This window comes from Pelobates fuscus, chromosome 6 (genome assembly GCF_036172605.1).
Source record: "Pelobates fuscus isolate aPelFus1 chromosome 6, aPelFus1.pri, whole genome shotgun sequence".
Taxonomy (NCBI): Eukaryota; Metazoa; Chordata; class Amphibia; order Anura; family Pelobatidae; genus Pelobates; species Pelobates fuscus.
Window position 1 is genome coordinate 271902 of NC_086322.1, and position 12685 is coordinate 284586.

The 12685-nt window shown below is 47.1% G+C and overlaps 1 protein-coding gene across 10 annotated transcripts in view; it reads right to left on the bottom strand.

Moving 5' to 3' along the window:
- LOXL3 (lysyl oxidase like 3) overlaps nucleotides 1–12685 on the bottom strand; it is a 337537-nt gene that overhangs the window by 54802 nt on the left and 270050 nt on the right. For all 10 annotated transcript variants that reach the window (XM_063457482.1, XM_063457481.1, XM_063457485.1 and 7 more), the window contains one exon: nucleotides 5867–6021. In XM_063457482.1, the coding sequence (XP_063313552.1) occupies nucleotides 5867–6021 (155 nt within the window). The remainder of the gene's footprint in view (nucleotides 1–5866; nucleotides 6022–12685) is intronic.

The window sequence follows — 12685 nt, forward strand, 5'->3', positions numbered from 1 at the left end:
ACATTCCCCGCTGATTTCTATTAATGTTGCATACTGTCATTTGTTACCATTAGACAATCACTAGGTCGCTATTATCGCCTATTTCTATCAGGTACAATTTTGTTTCATCCACACTACAAACAACTGCCTCGACAAGGCCACGTTGTTACACGATGAGGTATCGAACCGACAATCACAGTTACTATTTGTTTCATTTTGTCATCTGCTAGCAGTAGACAATTACTGGTTCACTATTGCCGCCTGTTTCTATCTGGTATAAATGTGTTTTCGTTCACATTTCCTACAATTGTTACACAATTGGCCTTTGTTAAACGATTATCACCTGTTTCTATCAGGTTTGGTTTCATTGTGTTTCCTAACAACTGCCTCTACTAGGCCACGTTGTTACATGTTTGGGGTACGGGGGCTTGATTCCTGCCTTGCCTCGTCAGGCCACGGCTCCACTCCACAACTCTTCATTCGTACTCACTACCCGTAACAATCGTTTTGTTACTCACTACCTTGCTAATTTCACCCTCCTCTCTCCGTCAGCTGCTACGACGTTTTCTCGGCACAACGCCTTCATTTCATCTCCTTTCAGGTTTATATAGTAACCATCACGAGAATCTTCAGCACCCTCAGGGTCTATCGATACTGCACTATCAGCTATATCTCCATAGTACTTCACTATACTGCACATTATTTTCCTTCCCTCGACTTCAGTTCCTTCTTCTTTCTTCCTCCTTTCTCTCCCTTCGTTTCCTCTGTCTCTATCTGGGAATATCCGGGTATCTATCATTTACTACAACTTGGGTTTCCAAGCACGTTACGTTACCCCCTTATCAAGCCCCCGTCTAGGGTCAGAGAACTGGCTATCTAGGGTTAGGAGCTGGCCTTAGCTGTACACCGTAGCTGGTCCCGCGAGGCCAACTCCCCAATCTCAACACAGAGATTTTCGCCCCTCGGCCCAAATCATAGTTAGTGCCTCGCATTCACCCACCTATCGGGTTTATAGTTAGGGCCTCACCTGACACGGCCACACGTTTTTGGATCTTTACTGTCACCGAGAGGCCACCACCCCGCCACCACGCTAGTGGCTCGAGCCCCACGCCCAAATCATAGGTAGAGCCTCTCACCAGCCGCTTGGCTACTAGCAGGGCCTCACTTGTCACGGGGTAGTGAGCTTTTCGCTTCGGCACTAGTTAGCCAGCCAGTTCTATTTTACTTAACCATATTGTTGTTGTTTGAGTTCATTGTTGTTGTCATGTTCTTTTTCAGGATGTCCTACAAACGCAACGTCAGACGAGGGATTGCAGCATTTTCGTGTCTATTAGGGCCGACTATCCATGAGTCGCTCAGTCTCGTACCTCACCCAACTCACATCTCTCAGGCATAATCTGCATTTTGGCATCCCCTTCCGGTCACTCGGCTGTTGGGGCTCGACACAAGTTATCATCTAGTACATTATTCGTTTGCTCTAAGATACATATAACAGAATCGTGACATTCTTCCAAGAATCAGTGGAGCAGGACTTCCACAGGCATACTGATCACCCTGTAGTCTTTTCTACTTTTTTGCCACCTTTTATTCGAACCTTCATACGTACATGATCGCACTATTCCGAACTGACATACACGTTTCCGACAAGCCTTTCAAACCATACCCCATTTTTTACACAAGATATCAAAGATAATTGGTTTATCGCTTCACAGTAACGTACGTACACAGATGGGAATACCGGGCAGTATCAGACTCCCAAAACCAGCATTCGCGCCACACAACCAGGTCTTAAATCTATGTGCCTGCAACCATACAAGGGTTCGGGAACCCTACAACTCCACGATCACAACTAATCAGACAGGTAAGTCATGTCTCCCCAAGGAAAATTTAAGAAGGTACAAACACTACACCGCGTCACGTCAACATTCGAACCAGACAATCGAGACACTTGACCTACTAATCACTCCCTATCTACTTCTAAATACGATTCTACATTCACATTCCGTCATTAGAGTAAGTAGGACCACTGGCTGCTATTTTCACATCCATTCTATAAGAACGACATCCAGTAGCAGTACGCCGGAACAAACATTAGAGGCACTAGGAATCGGCTATATATTATACAGGAACATTCCCAACGCAGGAGTAGCAAGACATGGATTTTATATAGTGCTATAAGTGTGTTTTTCTGGCATTTCCTTTTGCCCTCTTTTTCAGGCCTACCCTCTACGTCGGTTCCGGCACACCAGACCGACTTAATTCCAATCACAAGGTACTTCACTATACGATATTAACCGACCACAAGTTTTAAGGCCGTAAGGCCTGTATTTGTGGGAGGAGTTAAGCGTTCCATATAAACGCTACTCCCCCCCTTCCTACCTGCCGTACGCACGCTGTTCACCCCACCCACCTCTCCCTCTTATACAATTCATTCAGGGGGGCCCTCTTTTTCAGGCCTACCCTCTACGTCGGTTCCGGCACACCACACCGACTTAATTCCAATCACAAGGTACTTCACTATACGATATTAACCGACCACAAATATATATATATCACATGCTGTCACATTACAAATACACATATGTGGCAGACCGCCTGGCACCCCGACTGGGTACCTCAGCCAATCTTGCTTCCTAGTAGCACGAGTACTATAAGCACTGCACCAGACACCATAACCACTGTAGCCCCCTCTTAGCCGCCTCTTAGCTTGGCTAGGGTCACCTTATGCTAGACATTCAGTTTTAATCCAAACTGGTTTTCTGGATATTGCAATGGTTACTTTAATTAAACTTTATTACTTGACTTTCAGTTTGCTCCAACTGTTTGTATTAATATTGCTATGGTCACTTTAGTTAGATTTTTAATGCTAGACATTCAGTTTTAATCCAAACTGTTTCTGGATATGCATGGCCACTTTAGTTACACTTTATTAGCTTGTCCAGCATTTTTTACCTAAACGTTTTCATTATTTTGCACTTGCCTTCCATTTGGACTTGTATAGTGTGATATTCTCCCCGTTACCCTTCCCCCGAATTAACCCTGTATTTTCTGCTTTATTCGCCTGTTTGGTTTTCTGTTGCTGGCACCTTTTCTTTCCTATACTTTACTCTGGTCTCGCACTGATCGCAGCGTTTTACCGCGATCGCTGTGTTTTACCGCGAGCACGCTTTTTTATTCACTGGAACTTCAGGGCAGGTCTCTGGGGTTGTCGGGGGGACTCTGTTCCATACCGGTCGGGCCGCGATCGTATCCTCTATCGCGGGCCACACAGCACTTTTGCGCAAACGGTGGCCATCTTGCATCTCACGGCACTCGCGAGATTCACGTCGGCCATGTCGTTTAGCCAGTTCGTGATTCCCATGAACTGGCAGCTAGATCTGTACTGTTTAAAATATTTTTCCTGTGAAATAAAAGTTTTACAAGTACTTTTGAGCTCAATACTGTTACATGTCATGGGCATGTGGAATAAAGGTTTTATATGTACCTTTTCTGGAAGATTATGAATGGACTGTTCACTGCTGAGCTCTATACTGTCAGATTTCATTGGCATGTGAAATAAAAGATTTAGATGTAACTCTGCATGAATATGTAGGACTGATATATAGGGGACGCAGTACTCATGTCTGCTGGCAGTTTGCTCTATTCTGTTCTATACAATTGACATGTTGAATAACAGTTTTATTGTACGTCTGGAGGATTATGAATGGACTGTTCCCTGCTGTGGGCATATAGTGGATGCATTACTCTATCTGCTGGCAGGGAAATTAAATAGAGCTGATAACTTACTCAGCTCCCTACTCCCACTGGACCTCACAACCACTGGATACACTCCTTCCCCACAGGGATACACCTCCCAGGACACAGTAGTGGAGGCACATAACAGAGTGATTAACACTCCCTTACGCTGGGTGACCCCCAAGCGTGGCAGACATCTCTCCAAAGTGACGTGGTACAGGGGTGACCCCCCCTTACGTTGGGTGACCCCCAAGCGAATCTGGTTCCTGTCCTAGTGACATACATATACTGGGGTGAACCCCCTACGCTGGGTGAACCCCAAGCGAATCTTATTCCGTTCCTTGTGACATACATATACTGGGGGAAACCCCCACGCCCTAGGACGGGCTCATATCCATGGAGTATATGGAGTATCTGTTGCTGTATGCACAGACCAGGACACACTGGATACATGTATATCGACAGAGCCAGGAAGGAGTAGGACTTCCCTCAATATCCCCGACCGATTTTCAGGCGAGGATTAAGGCCGCCATGGCAACTTCGGGTGAAGAAGTCCTCTCCAATATGCTGGCTAACAACCCATCCGACAGAGCGGGTACCAAGGCACAAGCACCAATGGAAGCTAGAGATACCGACAACGTTAGGTCGGACACCTTATCATCTAAACACCATTGGAAGGGCTACAACGCGGCTTCTCCAAAGCGGAAAGGGAACACCCCGACTTAGCGGAGCCGTCTCTCAGAACGTCCTGTCCATTAATCATCTCAGGCTCCATCATCAGGGGACGAGGACTTCATCCCTCCCCCTTCTCTGGAGATCATGAAAGAATGGAGAGGAGAAGAGTCTCCATCTGAAGAGGTAAAGTGACAAGACCTACCTAGCAAGAAAGGTTTTTCTTTGGCACAATGGACACTCTTGTTTTGACTCACGCACCATCCGACACCCAGGGTCATCCAAATTGGGTTTACCGGGCACACTTTGCCCACTTCTGGCTCAGGAGGCCTATGGGAAAAGAAGTCAGAGACAAGCTCAGGGTGGAATGCCCACGCCCTCTATGACCGAACAAGATAGTCCTCACCATGGAGCTTGGTATCACTGTGGTGATATTTATGTCCCGATCAGGCCGGGGTCCATGTAAAGGTGTAGGATGAAATACTGGACATGATCAGCCCCGGGAAAAAATTCTATACTATGCGGACCTGACCCCACCCAAGACTCACCTCTAGAAGCTCATGATGTGAGGGAATGGGTGCAAAGGGCAATATGTAGGTTGGGGAACGCAAGGCAGACAGGTACACAGTACGGCGCAAAGCAGCCCGATTAAAGATGGATTTCAAACCTCCACTTAGGCAGCTCGGGAGAGAGCGCTCTCGGGCAGCCACGAGCCTGGCCTTGTAGCTCCCGGGTAGGAGAAATAGTGATTATAGCTCCGATGGAACCGATTCGGGGATCTGAAACTGTGCGGCAGGCCCGTTTGGGAAACTATTGCTTCCCCTGGTGGGCGGTTGGTTATACGAACCAGCGGCCACCCAGGGGAGCATTCATTAATGATTTACTTTGCAGTTTTAGAACGTTCTAATAAGCATTCTACAAAACGGGTTCCGTTTGTATGAACTCTCCCGAACAGGGAACAGGCAAAACTCACTAACATACCTAACCAATAAAAAAGGAAAGCACACAATACAATAGATAAACACACAAATAAGAAGTGGGCATGGTGCTTAGTGGCGGTGTCCCACCACAGACCCCAGGCTGGGGGTCTGTGTATAAATTGTGTGTACCTTGTCCTGAATAAACCAGATTACTCCCAGCATTAAATCTTGGCTGATGTATGGGGAGGGGGGGAAGCTATATCACACTACTCATCTATAATCAGTGAAGATGGCGCTGACAGAGATCAGGAGAAGGGGAAAGAGCATCCTTGGCAGCGAGACTCGTATCCCTATAAGAGTGGCCACCACAGAGAAATTCTCATTTTATTACCTCTGCTGTGCAACTCCAGGGGTCCAATATGTCCCAATATATTATCTCCCGACAATATAATCACTCAGCAATGTAGTTACATTCACAGCAATAACACACACTCACTACATCCACATTCCATCCAAAGATTTGCTAACTGAGGAATAAAGCAATGGGAGACAATACTGACCGTCCGCTCGTAACCCATGTAAGGGGAGTTACATTTCACAGCTGCATCCTCTGTGTGCTTGCAGTCTTCCTCTGTAATGTTCTTGTACTGACAGTCCCATATCGAACTTTCCAGCCCAGTACATCGCACCTCATTCATGTGGATAGGCCCCATCCCTGTGTAATGTCACAGATCAGTCATTATAGGAATCTCTAATGTTTACAGCAAATTAAAAACATTTCCCTTGGGAAAATGGGAGACAGAGTCGGGAAAATCATTCATGGAAAGTAGAGAACATCAGACAAGGAAAGTAGGTGATAAAAAAACAGAGGAGGGAGACAAGAGACATAAGGCTTTGTATCTGAGACAGAGGAGGGAGACCAGAGACAGAAGGCATTGTATCAGAGACAAAGGAAGGAGACCAGAGACCGAAGGCATTGTATCAGTTACAGAGGAGGGAGACCAGAGACAGAAGGCATTGTATCAGACACAGAGGGGGGAAACCAGAGAAAGAAGGCATTGTATCAGAGACAGAGGAGGGAGACCAGAGACAGAAGTCATTGTATCAGAGAGAGGAGGTATACCAGAGACAGAAGTCATTGTATCAGAGACAGAGGGAGATCTGAGACGGAGGGAGATCAGAGACAGAAGGCATTAGATCAGAGACAAAGGAGGGAGACCAGAGACAGAAGGCATTGTACAAGAGACAGAGGAGGGAGACCAGAGACAGAAGGCATTGTATCAGAGAGAGGAGGTAGACCAGAGACAGAAGGCATTGTATCAGAGAGAGGAGGTAGACCAGAGACAGAAGTCATTGTATCAGAGAGAGGAGGTAGACCAGATACAGAAGTCATTGTATCAGAGACAGAGGAGGGAGACCAGAGATAGAAGGCATTGTATCAGAGACAGAGGGAGATCAGAGACAGAAAGCATTAGATCAGATACAAAGGAGGGAGACCACAGACAGAAGGCATTGTATCAGAGACAGAGGAGGGAGACCACAGACAGAAGGCATTGTATCAGAGACAGAGGAGGGAGACCAGAGACAGAATGCATCGTATAAGAGAGAGGAGGTAGACCAGAGACAGAAGGCATTGTGTCAGAGACAGAGGAGGGAGACAAGAGACAGAAGTCATTGTATCAGAGAGAGGAGGGAGACCAGAGACAGAAGGCATTGTATCAGAGACAGAAGGCATTGTATCAGAGACAGAGGAGGGAGACCAGAGACAGGAGGCATTGTATCAGAGACAGAGGAGGGAGACCAGAGACAGAAGGCTTTGTATCATAGACAAAGGACCAGAGACAGAAGGCATTGTATCAGAGACAGAGGAGGGAGACCAGAGACAGAAGTCATTGTATCAGAGACAGAGGAGGGAGACCAGAGATAGAAATCATTGTATCAGAGAGAGGAGGTAGACCAGAGACAGAAGGCATTGTATCAGAGAGATGAGGTAGACCAGAGACAGAAGGCATTAGATCAGAGACAAAGGAGGGAGACCAGAGACAGAAGGAATTGTATCAGAGAGAGAAGGTAGACCAGAGACAGAAGTCATTGTATCAAGGACAGAAGGCATTAGATCAGAGTCAAAGGAGGGAGACCAGAGACAGAAGGCATTGTATCAGAGACAGAGGAGGGAGACCAGAGACAGAAGTCATTGTATCAGAGACAGAGGAGGGAGACCAGAGATAGAAGGCATTGTATCAGAGACAGAGGAGGGAGACCAGAGATAGAAATCATTGTATCAGAGAGAGGAGGTAGACCAGAGACAGAAGGCATTGTATCAGAGAGATGAGGTAGACCAGAGACAGAAGGCATTGTATCAGAGAGAGGAGGTAGACCAGAGACAGAAGGCATTGTATCAGAGAGAGGAGGTAGACCAGAGACAGAAGGCATTGTATCAGAGACAGAGGAGGGAAACCAGAGACAGAAGGCATTGTATCAGAGACAGAGGAGGGAGACCAGAGACAGAAGGCATTGTATCAGAGACAGAGGATGGAGACCAGAGACAGGAGGCATTGTTTTAGAGACAGAGGAGGGAGACCAGAGACAGAAGCAGTGGTGTATTTTGGATTTGTGCTGCCCTAGGCACGACTAAATTTGGGCACCCCCAAAATCTAAATTTCACCCCCCAATTTGTGTCAATGCCACTTTTTTGACTGACAGACACATGCCCTCATAGATACATGCACTGATATACACTCACTGACAGATACACAGTCATTGGCACACACATACAGTCATAAGCACACACTCTTTAACCAACACACACTTTCACTGACAGACACACACTGACACACCCACTCACTGACAGGCACACACTCTCAGATACATATAAAATGTCATACACATACTGACACACACTCACAGGCACACCTATTCTCACTGAAAGACACACAAACGTTCACTCACTCACAGACACACACCGACAGCTATACTTACTCACTCACTCACAGTAAGGTGGACAGCCCCAGAACACAAGGCAAGCAAGGCATTTGTCTGGGAGCTTGGGTGGCATTTTTTGGCGCCCCCCCTGAAAGTGCCGTCCAAGGCAAATGCCTTGTTTGCCTTGTGGTAAATACACACCTGGACAGAAGGCATTGTATCAGAGAGAGGAGGGAGACCAGAGACAGAAGGCATTGTATCAGAGAGAGGAGGGAGACCAGAGACAGAAGTCGTTGTATTAGAGACAGAAGGCATTAGATCAGATACAAAGGAGGGAGACCAGAGACAGAAGTTATTGTATCAGAGACAGAGGAGGGAGACCAGAGACAGAAGGCATTGTATCAGACAGAGGAGGGAGACTAGAGACAGAAGTCATTGTATCAGAGACAGAGGAGGGAGACCAGAGACAGAAGACATTGTATCAGAGACAGAGGAGGGAGACCAGAGACAGAAGGCATTGTATCAGAGACAGAGGAGAGAGACCAGAGACAGGAGGCATTGTATCAGAGACAGAGGAGAGAGACCAGAGACAGAAGGCATTGTATCAGAGACAGAGGAGGGAGACCAGAGACAGAAGGCATTGGATCAGAGACAGAGGAGGGAGACCAGGGACAGAATGCATTGTATCAGAGACAGAGGAGGGAGATCAGAGACAGAAGGCATTGTATCAGAGACAGAGGAGGGAGACCCGAGACAGGAGGCATTGTTTTAGAGACAGAGGAGGGAAACCAGAGACAGAAGCCATTGTATCAGAGACAAAGGAGGGAGACCAGAGACAGAAGGCATTGTATCAGAGAGAGGAGGTATACCAGAGACAGAAGGCATTGTATCAGAGACAGAGGAGGGAGACCAGAGATAGAAGGCATTGTATCAGAGAGTGGAGGCAGACCAGAGACAGAAGTCATTGTATCAGAGACAGAAGGCATTAGATCAGAGACAGAGGAGGGAGACCAGAGACAGAAGGCATTGTACAAGAGACAGAGGAGGGAGATCAGAGAAAGAAGGCATTGTATCAGAGACAGAGGAGGGAGACCAAAGACAGGAGGCATTGTATCAGAGACAGAGGAGGGAAACCAGAGACAGAAGTAATTGTATCAGAGACAGAGGGAGATCTGAGACAGAGGGAGATCAGAGACAGAAGGCATTGTATCAGAGACAGAGGAGGGAGACCAGAGACAGAAGGCATTGTATAAGAGACAGAGGAGGGAGACCAGAGACAGAAGGCATTGTATCAGAAACAGAGGAGGGAGACCAGAGACAGAAGGCATAGGATCAGAGACAGAGGAGGGAAACCAGAGACAGAAGGCATTGTATCAGAGACAGAGGAAGGAGACCAGAGACAGAAGGCATTGTATCAGAGACAGAGGAAGGAGACCAGAGACAGAAGGCATTGTATCAGAGACAGAGGAAGGAGACCAGAGACAGAAGGCATTGTATCAGAGACAGAGGAAGGAGACCAGAGACAGAAGGCATTGTATCAGAGACAGAGGAAGGAGACCAGAGACAGAAGGCATTGTATCAGAGACAGAGGAAGGAGACCAGAGACAGAAGGCATTGTATCAGAGACAGAGGAAGGAGACCAGAGACAGAAGGCATTGTATCAGAGACAGAGGAGGGAGACCAGAGACAGAAGGCATTGTATCAGAGACAGAGGAGGGAAACCAGAGACAGAAGGCATTGTATCAGAGACAGAGGAGGGAGACCAGAGACAGAAGGCATTGTATAAGAGACAGAGGAGGGAGACCAGAGACAGAAGGCATTGTATCAGAGACAGAGGAGGGAGACCAGAGACAGAAGGCATTGGATCAGAAACAGAGGAGGGAGACCAGAGACAGAAGGCATAGGATCAGAGACAGAGGAAGGAGACCAGAGACAGAAGGCATTGTATCAGAGACAGAGGAAGGAGACCAGAGACAGAAGGCATTGTTTCAGAGACAGAGGAAGGAGACCAGAGAAAGAGTTTGATCACAGAGAGAAGCGAAGAAATTAATGTTCAATGGGCTACAAAAGAGATAAGGTGTTAGGATAAAGGCTAGAAAGGTCAAAGAGACAGTAGGAGAATTGAATATCAAATGAGACATGAGAAACAGTTGATGGAATTAGATAGAAAATGGGCAACACGTGGTGACCGACAGAGTCACGGTGATAGGAAATATAGCAACTTGCAGGAAAACAGTTATATCAATGCGAATGTAGACCTTGATTTAATTAGTTTTAACCAGAATCAGAAATAATCACAATCTTTTAGAAATACATTTTTAAATGATTTATCTATAAATACTCCCAAAGACTTTATTAGTGACTTCGTAACAGATTGAGTCATTTCCGACTCAAACTAATTAAACTGAGGCCTTAATGCTTACATCGATCTCGACTCAAAGGACAACTGTCATCTAAAAACTATTTTTAATATAAACAAAAAATCACCTATTTGTGAAAGGAATTGGATTTTTCTTAAACAAGTAAATTTAAAAAATGAGAAAAAAAATCCATACTTTTAGTATACGACAGAATCCTTCAGCCATATACATACACCTTGCGTCAGACGGTGTTTCAATGCAACCGTTATTGGGTCAGACGGTGTTTCAATGCAACCGTTATTGGGTCAGACGGTGTTTCTATGCAACCGTTATTGGGTCAGGCTGTGTTTCAATGCAACCATTATTGGGTCAGACGGTGTTTCGATGCGACCGTTATTGGGTCAGGCTGTGTTTCAATGCAACTGTTATTGGGTCAGACGGTGTTTCGATGTGACCGTTATTGGGTCAGGCAGTGTTTCGATGCAACTGTTATTGGGTCAGGCAGTGTTTCAATGCGACCGTTATTAGGTCAGACGATGTTTCAATGCGACCGTTATTAGGTCAGACGATGTTTCAATGCGACCGTTATTGGGTCAGATGGGGTTTCAATGTGACAGTTATTGGGTCAGGCAGTGTTTCAATGCAACCGTTATTGGGTCAGGCTGTGTTTCAATGCAACCATTATTGGGTCAGACGGTGTTTCGATGCGACCGTTATTGGGTGAGGCGGTGTTTCAATGCGACCGTTATTGGGTCAGACGGTGTTTCGATGCGACCGTTATTGGGTCAGGCTGTGTTTCAATGCAACCGTTATTGGGTCAGACTGTGTTTCGATGTGACCGTTATTGGGTGAGGCGGTGTTTCAATGCGACCGTTATTGGGTCAGATGGGGTTTCAATGTGACAGTTATTGGGTCAGGCAGTGTTTCAATGCAACCGTTATTGGGTCAGGCGGTGTTTCAATGTGACCGTTATTGGGTTAGACCAGGTTTCAATGTGACTTTTATTAGGTCAGATGGGGTTTCAATGTGACAGTTATTGGGTCACTCCACAGAGGGGCTGGGGAAGAGGAAAAATACATACAAAAGGGTTGGAGGAGAAACCGAGGCACAAAGGGGCTGGGGGAGACACACAGAGGATAAGTGGAAAAAGAAACACAAAGGGGAAGTGGGAAAAAAAAAGACACACTGTGGCAAATGCAGCCACTTATAGATCCAAACTGTATTGTTAAATCGAAATGTATAATTTTCCTGCTATGCTCTGTATCTTGCAATGTTACAGCACACGAATACCGCTAATGTTAAGCCTGGGTACCCACGAACAGTGAATCACCGCACTGTTCGCGGGATAAGCAAAGTACCGAATGGGAGACCACCCATAGTAGGTCGTGTGTCTCCGATTAAGTACTTTGCAACATTGTATCGAAGTTAATTGTGGTTTGTTGCGGGTGGCCGCCATTCATGTACCGAACACGAGGCGGCGGCCATCTTTGTTAGCGGAAAGCCAGCGAGGTTGTCGTCGTCGAGTACCTAGGTTAGTCGAGCAGCCCACCCACAGTAAACAGTTCACACAGTAACCCCCCCACAATAAATGGTACTGGCCTGTAGGTTCCAGGTTGTAGTGGGACAGTTCAGCCTCCTCGGTCTCCCTGGCGCAGCTAGGCAGACAGCTGGGGTTACTTGGGGGGCAGAGGCCAGCGGCGCTCTGCTCTGCTGCCAGCTCTTCCGCTGGGTTAGCCTGCGGTAAATCAGGCTCTTGACCACGGAAAAAGGGAGGCTAGCAACACTCTGCCCGGATGCCAGCTCTTCAGCTGGAAGGGGGTCAGTGGATATCGTAGGCTCATCCACTGCCCCCAGGACCCGGTCGGGATGTAGCAGGGGAGGGGAAGGCTTGCTTACCTCCTCCTGGTATCCCTGCGGGGAAGGTTGGGGATCTGGACCGCCCGTTGAGCATCCCTGTAGGACTGCGGTCCCATCTGTGCCAGTGTGGTTAGGGTTGTTTTCCCCCTCACCCGGTATCTCCTGCTGCGGTGGGAGGGGGAGGCCGGCTGCCCCCACTCCCCAGGACGCTGGTTGCTGTAAGGTGGAGGGATCCACCAT